General features: G+C 42.3%; 1 protein-coding gene across 2 annotated transcripts in view; it reads right to left on the bottom strand.

Annotated features, from left to right (window-relative positions):
* TRPA1 (transient receptor potential cation channel subfamily A member 1) overlaps window positions 1–17528 on the bottom strand; it is a 100226-nt gene that overhangs the window by 60776 nt on the left and 21922 nt on the right. For both annotated transcript variants that reach the window (XM_075828227.1, XM_075828226.1), the window contains exons 3-7: window positions 9776–9951; window positions 6856–6963; window positions 5751–5859; window positions 5525–5670; window positions 3868–4004 (exon numbers count right to left, since the gene is read on the bottom strand). In XM_075828227.1, coding sequence (XP_075684342.1) covers window positions 3868–4004; window positions 5525–5670; window positions 5751–5859; window positions 6856–6963; window positions 9776–9951 — 676 coding nt within the window. The remainder of the gene's footprint in view (window positions 1–3867; window positions 4005–5524; window positions 5671–5750; window positions 5860–6855; window positions 6964–9775; window positions 9952–17528) is intronic.

Raw genomic sequence — 17528 nt, 5'->3', positions numbered from 1 at the left:
AGAACAATTAAAACACTGTCCCATCAAAAATAAATATAGGCATACTTTTGTAAATCTAGCACTTCATCCAGTGAGATTAAATAAAACATCAGTCACTATGAGAAAGAGCCACTCTAGATTGGCTTGAAACGATGAAAATTAATTTATTCCTAGAATGTGCCATTATATACATTTTTTAATGTATTGAAATAAATGAAAATGTTTTAATCTCACTGGATGAAGTGCTGGATTTTTCAATTGCCTTTCTTCATGGATTATATCGTCTGCCGATGTGGTTTTATTACCACCGGCAGACGGGAACAATCTGAATGAAGTAATCCCTGATACTATTGGAAGCGCGGTAAGCGGAATATTTTTTTCTTTGTGTTGTCATAAATATGTTAGGCCCCATGCACACAGCCGTGCCCGTAATCACGGCCTGCGATTGCGGGCTTGGCCGGCCGCTGCCGGCCGCGGACATTGGCCCACTTTTTCGGCTCATGCTCCCATACAAGGTACCGTAAAAAGCAAAAGATAGGACATATCCTATTTTTTGCGGTACACTTCTACGGCCCAGACATCTTCTCGTAAATAAATGCGAAGGTGTCCATGGATAATAGAAGTGAATGCGTCCGTAGTTGCGGACCGTAATAGAAGTCCACAATTACGGACATTTTTTACGGTCGTGTGCATGGGGCCTAAATGTATACCTATACAGTCGCATAAGTCTGCCGTATACTTCCATAAAAAAAAGTTAATTTTTGTTTTACAGCTGTGTTGAGTAGTGCAGCCAATGATGCTTTTTATTGCAGTTGGAGCATGTGCTTGCCCATTATGGGCACATCAGCGCATACGTTGGGATATTTTCCCGGCATGTCGAAAGTACAGCTTAGCTCAGTAGGCCCTATAGAAAGCCACACATAGCGATATGACAGTACAAAAGGGTATCATTTTGTCATGGTTTTGGTCCATATATGTAAGTCCCACAGTCCACGATGGAAGACATATGCAACTGTATAGTCATCAAAACGAATCTGTCGAATGTAATTAACAAACGCGGAGTGATTTTAGCCTTAGACCACTACATATGTTTTGCAGACAACTTTATTTTCTGAAGACATTTATTAGTGCAATCTCCATTCTCTGAAAACAGCTATCCTGCAACCGAACTTCTCAACAGCAGTGCTCAGGTGCCTCGAACAGGTCATTATTTGAGGATATCCCATAGAGAGAACACCTGTGACTATGCTGATGCACGGACTATATATGAGCAATACAAAGGAAACCTGAAAATCTGTTGTAGGGACTTGAGGACTGAAGTAGAGAAATTTCTCTACGACACAAGTGCGGCTTTCTCTGTAGGTCTATGTACAGAGCAAAATTAGGTAGGAACGAATGAGTCAACAACAATACTTTTTGTTATGTAATCCTCACTGACAATTATTATTTATGATCCAGCATCAATCATACAGTAACTCACATCATTGAGCAGGCAAATGCTAATAATCCACAAAATACCAGATGGTAATCATAACCTGCGCGTAACGGTAAATAAGAGTGCCAAATCTAAAGGAACATTAAAGGGTAACTAAACGTTCGACAAATCTCTGACATGTCATAGTCACATGTCAGAAGTTTTGATTGGTGGGGGTCCGAGCAATGAGACCCCCACCAATCGCTAAAACGAAGCGGCAGAAGTGCTCGGGTGAGCGCTCAGTCACTTCGTTTTTGCTCAGCTTTTTCCGGAAAGTTGCTATTGAGTCCGTACTCCGATACATTGATTTCCAGAAAACGCTGAACAATTGGTGGGGGTCTCAGTGCTCGGACTCCCACTGATCAAAACTTCTGACATGTCACTATGACATGTCAGAAGTATGTCGAATGTTTAGTTACACTTTAAAGCAAATATACTGTTGAAACTGCAGTGCTTACATCCCTGACAATGTAAATCGGATCTTTGCTTTGGACAACATAGTATGGAGACAGGTCCACTACACTATTAGCCCAAACAACACAAATTATTGTATAGTGCCTTTTGGCAAATAGAGCCTAAAAAATAAAAATACATGGGGCTCATAGTTATGAGTCTGCTGTATTAATGAGGAGAGCGCTCCTCCTAACTTTCCGCGCCCCTCTCTGACTAACAACTGGCGTGTATTTGTATGTATATGTGGCAGCCATCAATCACTGGTGAGAGAGGCGAGATGAGGCAGGCCAAGTGGCACAATAATTTTGTGATACCAGTGAGATCTTCAGTGGGGTAAGTCAACATTTGTAAGGTTTATTATAAAACTTTAAGTAATTATGTTGTATGTTCAAGATTGACTATTACAAATTACCTATGATAAGATTAATGTCACATTAGGCATCTTATAAATATTTGAGGGTTCCGGACTTTAGCTATTACAGTCAGTTTAAAACATACGGAAGTACTTGTTATATCCCCACAGTTGTCTGGGTTTTTGCCCAGTTAGATTGGGCTGTATAAGAAAGCTGAATTCAGCCCATGTATGACCTCAATGGGGAACAACCTTTGGAGACAAATCAAGTCAGAAAAAATGTGAATTGGAGATTTCACCCCATTTGCTGTACCTTGCGGAGAAAAAGTGATAGGCATTAAACAGTAAAGTGCTATAATCGTATACCTGATACGCTGGAATTCATATAATATTGTTACGTTTGCTGATCTGCTGCTGGAGCAGTAATTCCAAATGATTGGACTAAAGAAGCAGATGGTGAACGGGAAGGTATATTCTATGCTCATCTCATAACGCGTTTAGGCCATAAAGGTAATGAGTCAATATAATTTAGGTTCAGTCCTTAGACTTTTGTGAGCAGCATTCGGCTTCCTATTTTAAGTTTACTGCTCAATATTATATCTGTAATAGTTTTATTGTTAAGTTTGTTTTATCCTGTACGGCAGTAAGGTAGATATTAAAGAGCCATGTAAGACTGGCTTCCACTCTTGCAAAGTAGAGCTGCCCATTCATTACATGTCCAAATGTACCTTTCCTCTTATCTCAATATATCCTCAGATGTGTGGCGCGAGATAACAAGCTTTGAAAAAAATATGATTTCTCGATACTCTGTCACGAGATAGCTGTACTATGTGTGTCTATGTGTGGCCACCTATGTGCGGCCCCTGGCGATTATCAAGTAGAGAAGTGTTCATATAACGCTCGTTGCCGATAATTGCCCTGTGTAAACAGGGAGGCGATCAGCAGATGAACGAGCAAAGGCTCGTTCTTCTGCTGGTCGTATCATTTTAAAAAAGTGAAATATTATCATTGTCGGCAGCACATCTCCCTATGTAAACAGGGAGACGCGCTGCCGACATGATAATAATGTATGGGGACGAGCGATCGGAGTAACGACCGCTCGTCCCCATCCATAGCCCCGTGTGACAGGAGCAAACAAGCGCCAATCAATGATTTCTCGTTGATAGGCGCTCGCTGCACCGGCCGATTATCGGCCGGTGTAATAGGGCCTTAGGCAGCTTCTTCTTATGTCAGAAAAGGCTGGAGAAATCCGTAACACAAATTGCTGCATTTCAAGAAAACATTGGAAAGATCTTGAGAAACATCTGCAGCAATTTATGTCATCATTTTAACAGTAGAGAAATTGGATTATTTTCTTTGATTAGATTATAAGATTAGATTATTATAGCCCATAAAACATTTTGCCACGGTTTTTGCGGCATGGGCGAAAACTGCACTGCAAATTCGCAGGCGTTTTTACCGCAATTTGCTGTGGTTTCTGGGCTAACTGCAAAAACCGCAGCAAATCGTGGTAAAAATGCATGCTTTACTGCAGTGCAGGTTTCGGCCGCATAGCAAAAAAAAATAAAAATGCAGCAAAGCACCCTAAATATTTTTTATATAAGCTTACTTATGAAGTGGAGTTTCACTATTTCCATCTGGCAAATCCACAACTTTCTTGTCACCAGTGTATGATGTTACCATAAATTTCACAATTTCAGTCGCTCCTTGTGTTGCAGCAAAATGAAGAGGGGTGGCATTATCAATCTGCAAAAGAAAACTGCAGGTTAATCTTTTTTTTGACAGCAAGAAGAGAAGAGACGGTAACTTCAGCAAGATCAGTGGTGACATTTAGGCTGGGTTCACGCGACCTATTTTCAGGAGTAAACAAGGCGTATTATGCCTCGATTTACGCCTGAAAATACGGCTCCAATACGTCGGCAAACATCTGCCCATTCATTTGAATGGGTTTGCCGACGTATTGTGCCGACGACCTGTAATTTACGCGTCGTCGTTTGACAGCTGTCAAACGACGACGCGTAAAATGACTGCCTCGGCAAAGAAGTGCAGGACACTTCTTTGGACTTAATTTGAGCCATTTTTCATTGAATTCAATGAAGTACAGCTCTAAATTACGGCCGTCAATGACGCCTCGCATAATGCGAGGACGAGCAACTACGTCTGCAATTACGGAGCTGTTTCTCCTGAAAACAGCTCCGTAATTTCAGACGTAAATGCAGTTTATGTGTGCAAATACCCTAAAGGGTTTTTCCAATCACTAGGATATGCCATTAATTTTTAATTGGTGAGTGTCCGACTGTCAGGACACCCACGATCCTCAAAATGAAGGTGTCGCAGCGTGGCTTTAGTACTGCATCCCCTCCAAGTGAATTGGCTCATTAGGAACATCGCTGTGCAAGGAAAAACATTGAAGGGGCGCATGAAGCGATGGCACTTTTTGCATAAGATTCCTCTAGGTTACCTGGTTTATGCCAACACTCGAGTAACATATTGATTAGTTCATTGGTTTCCTATGAAATGAATCCTAGTGTATGAGATAAGATTAAATTGTCCATCTGAGAAAAAGGTATTATTCCAGTACCAGTAAAATCTTTGCAGGGTCTATTAGTTTAATGTGACATATATAACATACAGTATATAGAGCACCATCTCTCAATCCATGCATTAATGCAACGTCGTAGTATCACTACATAAAAGCATTACCCAGAATGTGTCAAATCAGGGACTCTACTACTCGGGAACTCTTTGTGTAACCATTGATATGTTTCTTCGGCTTGTACTGTTACAGTCACTCCTGTCGCTCCTAATTCACGCACCGAACCGTTAGGGTATGTGCACATGCTAGCTTCCTTTTACGTCTGAAAAGACAGACTGTTTTCAGGAGAAAACAGTTGCGTCGTTTCAGACGTAAAAGCTCCTCCTCGCATTATGTGAGGCGTCTTTGACGCCCGTAATCTTGAGCTGCTCTTCATTGACTTCAATGAAGAACGGCTCAAATTACGTTTCAAAGAAGTGTCATGCACTTCTTTGACGAGGCAGTCATTTTACGCGTCGTCGTTTGACAGCTGTCAAACGACGACGCGTAAATGACAGGTCGTCGGCACAGTACGTCGGCAAACCCATTCAAATGAATGGGCAGATGTTTGCCGACGTTTTGTAGCCGTATTTTCAGGCGTAAATCGAGGCATAATACGCCTCGTTTACGCCTGAAAATAGGTCGTGTGAACCCAGCCTAAGAAATTATAATTTGGTAAAATAGCAACTACCTGCTTAAGATCAATTTTTGCTCCATATCCTATGCATGCTTTCACAATTTCCAAACGTCCATTTTGTACGGCCACGTGGAGTGGACTGCTTTTTTCATTATCTGTAAAATTGATGTGATCTTCGATGCTAAATCCAAATTCTTTACCTGAAAGACAAGTTCTTAAAGGGTAAATATATGATATTAATACTGTATCATTATTAATAATAATAGCAACACTAATATACCTTTCTTTAGAATCAGGTCCATGCACTTTACGGACCCTGCGAAGGCAGTCATGTGTATTGGAAAGCATCCGATCTTGTTTCTTTTACACAGCTTTGCTCCATGATTAAACTTAAAGACAAAAACACGATATTAATGATATAACAATAAAATCACATTTTGGACAACCAAATAATCTTAAGTAAATTTTTCAGAATGTTATCCAGATTTTCTAGACTTCTAACTCCCACGTAATGTAGATTTATATATGGTCATTCAACTTTTAAGCCTCGGAGTACCCACACAGTATTAGCCAGAGCCCAAGTATAATGCCAGCTATAGAGAACGGAGACAGTGCCAGATACTGGACCCCCAATCCAGGATCCCCCATAGAGTCTCCGTATAGTGCAGAGTCGTAACTAGGCTTTCCTCTACCTGTCAATGATTCAGTTTGCCTATGTAGCCGATTATTATCTAATTACCAAGGCTCAGTAGCTTATTAGGAGAAGGCCACATGGCGCGGCACTGACACGGTCGTGATACGGCCCACAACTGTGCAAGCACCGTGTTTGGCGCAGCTGTCAAACAGCCTGTTAACGGTTGTGCATTGTTGAAGGTAAAACGGCTCTGCAAAATTGTGCGGCCATAAAAGGTGTATTAATTAACGGCGGCACGATTTTGAAGGAAAAGTGCAGTTTTACCCCCAACAACTCGCGGCCATTAACAAACTATTTGACAGCCGCTCCAAACATGGTGCCGTCGCGGTTGTTGGCTGTGTCGCAGCCAGGTCAGTGACGCTCCGGGTGGACTTACCCTTAGGAAACCAACTCCCCCTCCCCTCTGAAAACCAGAGCAGATGTCCCGCCCCAACCTAGCTCAGCACCTTGTGACTTATTGTCCCCACAGGTAAAAACATCATATTATAACTATTGTTCATTATTGCAGATAGGTTTATTTCTTCTGAATAATTTATGTGTGCTAAGCGCCTATTTTAAATATGAATGTTGGTTTGGGAATAAGCTAGGCAAAGAAGTTTTATCATTTTCTACGCGTGCAGTTACATGCATGAATAAATAAATAGATATATTGAGGTCGTACACAACATTACTACAAAATCTGCAGACTTACCAGCATTACTAAGGCTTCTGAATTATCCTTATAGCATGCCTGCATAATCGGTGTATTTCCAAGATCACCTTCTAAATTAACATCGGTCGTACTATTATCGAGTAAGGCCTGCAAAAGAGCAATATCAAACGTCAGCTTCAAATATAAATCCTTTTTTTTAATATCATATATTTTTAATATCCTTTATATTTAATAAATATCAATAGATAACAATTGGTCCAAGAGGCATCCAATGGATCTCATTGACTTGTAGCAGTTTATGTTGCATCATGGTAAGAATAGTGCGGCATGCTGCTCTATTTATGCCGTCCAAAGTGATAGAACCCCTCCACGGAGGCTCACAACGGCAGTATGACCAGAGCCAATCAGATACAGGCACGTGCTGTTTAACATAAGGAGCATGCTATCTGTGAGCCCCACAATCTGAGGTTCAGGGGAGGGACATTTATTGGGTGATACTGCATAGTGTTATTAGCAATGCTTAGGCCGTATTTGCGTAATTGGTGCTATTTTGTTGCGGGTTTTCCCTATTGATTTCAATGGGGAGGTAAAATCAGCAAAAAATAGCAGATGTTGCGATTTTTGCGGCGGAAAATCAGCGATGACACCTCAAAAATGAATACCCAAAATTCTGTGTTTCTTCACCCAGGCCGGCGTCCTGCAGGAAATCAGAGGGTAAGTATAGGCGTTTTCTTGATTCCGGCCAAAAAACTGAACCACAGTTTGGTGGGGTTTATCGGCCGGAAATCCATGCGGTCACCTGGGCGGATACACTGTGTACCTTTAGGCAGCGTATCTGCCTGTGTGAACATACCTGTGTAGGTAGCAAAAAAAGAGGCTCACAGATTCATACAACTATTCATACAAGTGTGTAGATTAATGTGATGCCAGATAAAGGAAATTCCCCAATATTTATGATGTTAGAGAGAAGACAAGGTTTTCATGCACTTGAATTTTTCCCTAAATTCTATTAATTTCAATAGAACCTGATCATATTTGAGAACCAATCTGTCTGTCCCCACCAATCTAACTGGTATGAGATCATAAAAGTAGACATAAAAGTAGACTGTGGGACAAGCCCTCTAAGATATAATTCCAAAGAATATTACACATTGTAGGTTTTGTACTACATCATCTAGGTCAGGGGTCTCAAACACGCGAGCCGCATGCGGCGCCTGAGGCTGTCATCTGCGGCCAGAGCGGCATCATAGCTCCCTTGGGAGATCAGAGAGCAGGCCGAAGGAGGAAGTCATGAAGGAGCACAGTCCCTTTCCCGTGCTGGATCGTTGGTGGTAGATGAGCAATGGCCACACAGCCCCCTATAAATAGTGCAACCCCTCCTGTAGATAGTGCCCCACAGACCTCACCCTGTAGACAGCGCCACACCCTCCATCCCCGTAGATAACTCCATTGGAGTTGCCTCTAGGAGTGGAATCCCCAGCCAGAGCATTGCCGATGCTTTGGCCAGAGATTCCTCTACTGGAGGAGCTCCTGGAAGTCACTGTCCATATATGTATCTACAGTGTCAAGCTCCACAGCATAGCTGCCCTGAACACCACAGGGAATGCCATCCAAAAATCTGCACCACGTTGTGGTGCGTTTATTTGGGCTGAGTTTCCGCTGCAGAAAGCAGCGCCGTAGAAAAAAAAACAACGCGTTCATACTTACCCTGTCCCTCTCTTCTGTGCGTGGTCCGACCTCCAGGGATGACGTTGCAGGCCAGGTAACGGCTGCAGCCTTTGATTGGCTACAGCGGTCACATGGGATGAAACGTCATCCCAGGAGGCCAGACTGGAGAAGAAGCAGGGAACTCTGGGAAAGTATAACTTTATTTTTATTTTTTCTTACTTGCGATTTATTGCTGCAAATGTAGCAACACACACCACTTTGTTGCGGGTGTAAGCATTAAAAAGAGCAGCGATTCCGCAGCATTAATTGACATGCAGCGGCCAAAGAAACCACACCGCAAGTCAATTTATGTGCGTTTTTTCGGCTGCCTTTTTCCACTGTGTAGGGACGAGATTTGTTGAAATCTCACCCACACTGCTGATACTGTAATAGGCTGCGTTTTTTCCCACAATAAATCCGTTGCGGAAAATCTGCAGTGTTTACGCCGTGTGTGTTCCTACCCTTAGAAAACGGCCATAAAAAACGCCGCGAAAAAAGCGAGTTTGCTTAAGAAACTTCTGAAAAACAGGAGCTGTTTTTCCTTGAAAACAGCTCCGTATTTTCAGACGTTTTTGAGTTTGCGTGTGAACATACCCTTAGGCCTTATTCATACGAACGTGTCCATTTTGCGTGCGTAAAAAATGCAGCGTTTTTCCTGTGTTTCAGTTCCGTGTGACATCAGTGTATGGTGCTTGTCAGCGTTTTTTTATGCGCATATGTCATCCGTATGTCATGCGTTATTTACGTCAGCAAAATAAAATGAAGGAGGTGGTTTTCTTTTTCTCATAGTTTCTTTAGCAACTGTTGCGTGAATCACGCACAGCACACGGATGTGCGTCCGTGTCCTGTCCGTGATTTTCACGCACCCATTGACTTCAATGGGTGCGTGATGCGCAAAAAACGCACATGTATAGGACATGCAGTAAGTTTCACGCAGCGGACACACGCTGCGTGAAAAACACTGAATGTCTGCATACTGACTTGCATAGGTCTGTGTGACGTGCGTTATTTTCACGCGCGTAATACGGACGTGAAATACGCTCGTGTGAATTAGGCCTTAAAGTGGGAGCTAAGCTGTCATTAGACAGCCACACACCCATTCCTGGGCAGCACGGGAACCCTGTTCAGAATTAAAGTTGCGTTCACACAGGTATTTTTTCAGTGATTTGCAGCAGTTTTCAAAATGCAAATGCGTACCAAATTGCGGTAAAAATGTATGCGTTTTTTTTTCAGCATGGTTTTCGCCACGTACCTCTACAATACAGTTATGATGTAAGTGTATGGCCAGATGAATAGGAGACATCCTGTAGTAGTTCAGTATGTTTGGGTTAGCTCCTCGGCTCAGGAGTACTTTCACGCTGTCCACCTGGTTCTTCTGAACAGACCAATGTAGCGGTGTACTGCCCTTGTTATCCAACGCATTCAGGACTAAGAATAAGAAAAAGACAAACACAAATGTTAGTTATTGCCACGTCAACATGGCTCTTGTCAGCATCTCAGGCTTGGTGGAGCATATCGAATTTTTTAACTTCTTCTATACACTTTTGAGGATCTATAGGATACGTTTTAAGATTGTGGTCCAGTGGGTTAATTTGTAATATATAGTAGATGAGCAAAACTCTAAATTTGTTTCACTAATACACAATTTCTTTTTATGGCACTTTTTTGTGCAGCCAGATGTTACATTAAAGTCTTCAGTAAAATATATAAAGCACTACATACATTGTGTTTTTGCTTGTGGTGTTTTTGTTGTATTTTTATGCTCAGTAGCATTTTTTTCCAAATGCAGCATGCTCTGGGTGTGGCATTGTTTCTGACGTTTTTGAAGTCCTATAGACAGGCCTATGGGGAAATAAAGCATGTACAAAATGACACTAAGGCCAGGATCACACACACAGTTTTGATGCAGTTTTTGGCTCAGTTCTTTCAGCCCAAACCAAAAAGAACATAAGGTATAAAAAATAGGCTGATGCATCTACTTTCTTATGTATCCACTCCTGTGTTTGGTTAAAAAACCTGAGCCAAAAACTGCATCAAAACTGTGTGTGATCCTAGCCTAAGGCCAGGATTAAACACACAGTTTTAAAGCAATTTTCGGTGCAGTTTTTAATGCAGTTTTTGGAGCCAAAACCACAATTAGATACAAAAGGAAGGTAAAAAGAAAAGACCGATATATCTCCTTCCTTTTGTGTCCACTCCTAAGCTTGGCTCAAAAATCTGAGACAAAAACGGCACCAAAACTGCATATGTAAGCCTGGCCTAAATTAAAAACGCCACCAAAACCACTGTATTATTTGAAACAACTCCGGCATTTCAAAATGCATTTTTTTCCACGCAGTTTTAGATGCCAGAGAAAAAAAAACTTGTGTAAAGGAAGCCTTAGGCCTCATGCACACGGCCGTAGACGTGCGCACGGCCCGCAACATTCCACAGGCACGGCCCGCAACATTCCACGGGCACGGACGGTCGCGGAGTATCATCCGCGGGCTGTCCGCAATCACTGACCATGCACACAAAAGATGTGCATTCACTTCAATGGTGCCGGACTGCAATTGCGGACCATAAAATGACTTGTCCTGAGTTTTTGCGAGCCACAATTGTGGCCCCCACACGGTTCGTATAAACCACGGTTCTGTGTATGGGCCCATAGAAATGAATGGGTCCACAATTCATCCGCACACGCAGCGTGTCCAACCTGGAACCCGCAGTACATTGCGTCCAAAAAATCGCACCATATTGTGGTGCACTTTTACGAACGGAATTTCCACTGCGGAGAGCCGCGCTTGAAAAAAAACAAAAACGTCGATACTTACCCCCTCCCTCTTGTCCGTGCATAGCCCGGCCTCCCTCGATGATGTTGCAGGCCATGTGACGCTGCAGCCTGTGATTGGCTGCAGCGGTCACAGGGGATAAAGAGTCAACGCAGGAGGCCGGACTGCAGGAAGAAGGGAAGTATGTTTTTTTTTTTCCGTAGTTGCGATTTTTGCGGCGTAATCGCTGCAAATACTCCCCAAAAGTCATAATACTTGGCTTTCTGTTGCGAGTTTTGCATTCGCATTGAATTCAATGGGGAAATTCAATGGTCGATTCATTAACGTTTAAGCTGCGGTTTTTTTCCGCAGCGTGGGCATGAGATTTTAAAAATCGTATCCAGTTTGATGCTACTGTTAATGCTGCGGAATTTCCGCACACATTTCCATTGCGGAAATTCCGCAGTGTTTACACTACGTGGGAACCCAGCCTTAGGCACCATGCAGACGACCGTGCCTGTAATTACGACACCTATCTTCGGGCGTTTACATCTCTGAGAGGCAGAGAAAATGTTTTTAACTTTGTTTTTGCCCGCGGCGCTCAATGGCTGCGGGTGAAAAATTACGCGAAGAAATGCGGCAAATGGCGTGCAGGCAGATCAAAATCTGCCTCAAAATTCCAGACGTATTTTTGAGGCGCAATTTTCTGCCTGCAAAAAAACTCTGTGTGAACAGGGCCTTATATTTCCACATTTAAATTGTGTATTCCCCATCCTAAACATATTTGTATCCATGTAATACCCTTCTCATCATCTAAGTAACGTGGCCATAAGCATGTTAAGAGTCAAACGCTGCCATGTTGATGTCCAAGGTTAGGATGAATAGGTGGCAAAAACCTCTTTCAAGGAAATCTTTTTCTAGACTATAATGACCTGTTGTTTAAATTAAGTTGTTATGTTAAATGTTTTCTTGTTTTTAAATTTTTTAATGAATCCTGAACTATTGCAGTTTTCAGAATGGCCACTGAGCTGTCACAATAGACTAAGGCGCCAAGCACACGACCGTATTTTTCATTCATAATTACGGACCAGAAATTCGGACCCATTCATTTCAATGGGCTACGGACACCTTTCCATATTTTTCCGAACGGGTGTCCATTGCATAGAAATGATCCGTAAAATATAGAACATGTCCTGCTCCTGTCCATAATTACGGCATTACCCATAGCCGTCCATAATTACCGAAGCGTTGCTAGGTGACGCCAAGTTTGCAGATGTTGCATATCATTTGTGTTTTTGCTCTTCTCTGTACACAGCTGTAGCTGAAAAGTCATCTATAGAACAGGAAGGATTAGGGCTTGTCCACACGTAATGGAATTTCTGCGTATTTTCCGTCCGGAATTGCGGATGGAAAATACGCAGCAGAATACAGTAGCAGTAAAGTGGGTGAGATTTAACAAATCTCATCCACACACTGCGTAAATATTCAGAGCAGAAATTCACTTGCCGTGCGTATTTTTCGTACCATCGTCAATTCCTGCTGCGGAAAGTGGACTGAATTGCTGCGTTTTTCAGAGGAGATATCACCATCTCCCAACATTGAGAAAAATGCAGCAAAATGGTGCGGTTTTTCCGCAGCGGAATGTTTGCTAGTTTCTGCGGAATTGTCCTTACAGGTTTGCAGTCCTGGATCCAATTCTGGTTTTGGCTTAAAAAATGCCTGTAAAATCTGCACTGTATGAAGAAAGCCTAAGGCCTCCTGCAAAAGCTACAGATTTTCTTGCAGAAATTTCTGCAACTGAAAATCAATTCATCTAAATGGCGTTGTTGTTGTTTTGCTGGAAAGCACATGGATTTCTGCAAGCCCCAATATGACCATCGCAGGCTGCAGCGGTCGCATGGGATAAAACGTCATCCCAGGGCTGCAGGACGTCAGAGGCAAGTATCGCCATAGTAAGTATCCATTTTCTTTTTTTTTCTCTGCAGTTTTCCGCAGTGGCCATTCCTGGCCGAAAAACTGCACCACAAAATGGGGTTTGAGGGTTTTTGTTTTTTGAATTAATAAAAATGGCAGTAAGTGTGTTTTGTGCAACTTTATAAAAAGTTTTTATTAAAAAATCTTTTTACTTTTTGAGATACATCTGCTTTGTATCCTGTATACATATGCAGGGACACAGCCCTGTGAAAGGGAAATCGTAACACCCATTTGTTAATGCTTGCGCAAAAAAGAAGTGTTAACAATAGTTACGGCGCGGCAAGGCGGCGCTGGTGAAAAGTGGCACAAGTTTGCGTTACTGCCCAGGGCCTATGGTCTACTTAATCCGCCACCGACTGAATTGCTGCCAGCCCTTACCTTTCTTCATATCTCAACTGAGCTGTGTGGCGCGAGATTACCAGCTTTGAAAAAAAGAAATTATTTTATGATGTCTACATGTGGCCACCCAGTGGATGAGATGTGAATTGTAGTCTGCCAATGGTTTTGTTAGCACGTCACAATATTGTTTTAAATTGTTTAATGAGAAATTAAATTACGTAACCAAATTCAAACAAAGGTAAAGGTGGACACATCTGTAGCGGCTTTGTGGCCGATTTTCTGTCTGGACTTGTGGGCGGAAAATCCGCAGTGGAAGACTGTTGCAGGCAAGTGGATAAGATTTAGAAAATCTGAACGTACTGCTGAACATTTTCTACATGAAAATCAGAGCACGCTGTAGATTTTCAAATCATGCTCATTTTATTCTGGATGTTTACTTTAGAAGGGGTGAAACGAACAGCATGTTCAGACGTGGCGTAATATCGCTGTGGACAATCCGCAGTGGAATCCGCAGAAGTCTTTCTTTTTCTTTGGTTTCTATAGCTTTCTGGGTAACTTAGTTTAGGCGTTGCGGAATCTAGGCTGCGGTACGGAATTCTGTTTCGGAGAAGCAGCAGACTTTAACTGCGGATTTTGCAAAGGCTGAAATCTATAGCATGTCCGCTGTGATATCCGTCACGTCCGAATTAGCTGTCAAATATGAAAATTGTGCATATTCGTTGCGTAATTGTCTCGAATTACAGCAAAATCTGCAGCAGAAATTTTCTGTTACGTCTGAACCAGACGCGTTAGGCCACCTAAGGCTTTGTTCACACAGTGCATATTTTCTGCAGCTTTTGCATTCCTTTTTTGTTTAGCCAAAAGCAAAGTTCAATACAGGAGATCAGACCTATAAGGCTGGGTTCGCACGACCTATTTTCAGACGTAAACGAGGCGTATTATGCCTCGTTTTACGTCTGAAAATAGGGCTACAATACGTCGGCAAACATCTGCCCATTCATTTGAATGGGTTTGCCGACGTACTGTGCAGACAACCTGTTATTTACGCGTCGTCGTTTGACAGCTGTCAAACGACGACGTGTAAAAATACAACCTCGTCAAAAGAAGTGCAGGACACTTCTTTGGACGTTTTTGAAGCTGTTTTCTCATAGACTCCAATGAAAACAGCTCCAAAAACGGACGTAAAAAACGCCGCGAAAACGGCGCGAAAAACGCCGCGAAAAATGCGAGTTGGTCAAAAAACGTCTGAAAAGCAGGGTCTGTTTTCCCTTGAAAACAGCTCTGGATTTTCAGACGTTTTTGGTCACTACGTGTGCACATACCCTGAGGCCTTCCTTTATAGGTTTCTCCTGTTTAGGTCTCATTCCTGGTTTTGGTTAAAAAAAAAATACATGCAAAATCTTTAGCAAATCTGCCGGTGTGAACAAGCAGGGTAGCCCGCTCTATACATTATCAAGGCGTCACAAATAGGCTTTTACCTGGCTATATACATTGCGCCTCATGATTTACACACTATCCCTCCATGTTTCACACACTTGCACCCCCTTATTCATTTATTTTCATTTAGGCACTTTACCCATTACTGCCCCCTATATTTCACTTATATTATTATCACTTGCACATACACTATTCATTTATTATTTTTTACTACACATCCCATGCACCACATACCACTCCCTTCAAGACTAGTGGGAGTGGCTATTATTATTTAAAGCACCTGTTCACTCTCCTTCATCAGCGTTTCTGACTTGTCTGTGTCTATTTGTAAGTATGGCCTTTTTTCGGTGTTTTTTGGTGTGAACAAGGCAAAAGGCTGGATTCACACCGCCTATTTGTTGCAGATTGTGATGCTTTTCCAACCACTGTCAGACATTTCTAGTCATGCGACATGTCGCATTGTCTTGCTGGAAGATTCCATCTGCCCCAGGGAAGACAAACAGCATGTATGGGTGGACGTGATCTGCAACGTTGGATTTATACACAAATCGGTTCAGAGTGCGTTCCACATGGATGAGTGGGCCCAGAGAATGCCATAAAAAAATTCCCCAGACCATAACGCTGCCGCCCCGAGCTTGTGTTCTTCCAGCATAGGTTACAGGGTGTTTGTTCTCTGATGTTTTTCGCCTGACACGCCAATGTCCATCCGTTTGATGAAGTAGAAAACGTGACTCATCAGAGAAAGCAACCCTTTGCCAATCATCGGGGGGTCCAAATCCGATACTGCCGTGCAAATTTAAGCCTTTTTTTCCGATGCACCTTTGTTAGCATAGGAGCAGTGACCATCCGTCTGCTTCGGAGTCCCATACTGTTGTTTTAGACACATGTCTGGTAGCCCCCTGGTTGATTTTTACGGTGACCTTCACGAACCTTCGTAGCCGAAGTTCACCTCTCACATCAATGGTAGATTCAATGTTGGTTATTGCCAATGAGGCCATTTGTCCACTCACGATACACTTTCACCACAGCAGCACGCGAACCGTTCACAAACTGCGCTGTTTAAGAAATACTGCCACCCTTGGCACAAAAGCCAATAATCATCTCTTTTTGCAACTCTGATAAATTACCCCTTTTACCTATAACCACAACGAGTGATATGTGTTCAGACAGCCTATCGCACACCTTATATACCCACCAAGCCAGCCCACGACATTTCATTTCCTTTATGGGCTACGCGCTGCCAACGTAGAAATGTAGAAAGTAGGAGGTGGTCACAATAATGACACTCGACTGCGTGTGTGTATACATATATATATATATATATATATATATATATATATATATATAACGGCAGCACTCCAAAAGTTAATGTCATACAAAGCACATCATTGTTTGACATCAACTCTTGGAGTGCTGCGGTTATTTCTACATGTATCTATAGGACCGTATTAGATAATCCCTTTATCAATCCTATTACATATCCTATCATACGTATGTGTCCTGTGACTGTGTAGCTCCCACAGATTGGGGCCCTATCATATATTATGTAAATCTCTGGTGGACAACAAGTCCATGATCTTGGGTGACCCTTTTCCTGTAATGTTCCGCCAACATTATCAGCTAATTACAGGAGTACGATTTTGTCAAAAATTTCAAGAAGAATATAAATTTACAAGGATACTGTATACATATATACACACACCGACATTTAATTACTTGAACACCAGCAATAAAAATACTTCACAAAAGAGACAAATACCTTCTTATCTTTTATCTCAAGCTCATGCTGCTTCTATATAAATAACTATAATTACTAATTTAGAGAATTCATGTGACTATGCTTTCAATGATTTAACCCCTTCCCTCTTTGCCCACTTTTGACCTTCCTGACACAGCCTCATTTTTCAAATCTGACATGTTTCACTTTATGTGGTAATAACTTCAGAATGCTTTTACCTATCCAAGTGATTCTGAGATTGTTTTCTCATGACCCATTGTACTTTATGATTAGAGATGAGCGAACTTATCAAAAGTTCGGTTCGGCTAGTTCGCCGAATTTCACAAAAAAGTTCGGTTCGGACCGAACTAGTTCTGACCGAACCTGTCACTTACGTGCGCCGAGCATGCTACTGTCCAGGGTGCTGATAGAGTTAATGGGCTGCACTAACTCTTTCAGCAACCTTCACAGTACATGCTCGGCGCGCGGAAAATACCATTTAAATGTAATAAAAAAATAAAAATTATACGTTCGTACTTACTTTCCTCCTGTCCGGCCTCCAGCGATGACGTTTCATCCCTTTCGCCGATGCAGCCAATCACAGGCTGTAGTGGCGGTCACGCACGTCAGGATGACGCTTCATCCCACGTGACCGCCTCTGCAGCCAATCACAGGCTGCAGCGGCGACATGAATGAAACGTCATCGCTGGAGGCCGGACAGGAGGAAAGTAAGTATGAACGTATTATTATTATTTTTTGGCATGTATGTATGTTGGCATGTATGTATG

This window comes from Rhinoderma darwinii, chromosome 5 (assembly GCF_050947455.1).
Source record: "Rhinoderma darwinii isolate aRhiDar2 chromosome 5, aRhiDar2.hap1, whole genome shotgun sequence".
In the NCBI taxonomy this organism is placed as follows: Eukaryota; Metazoa; Chordata; class Amphibia; order Anura; family Rhinodermatidae; genus Rhinoderma; species Rhinoderma darwinii.
Note: the sequence above shows the minus strand (reverse complement) of the source record. Positions and strands in the feature narration are given on the sequence as shown.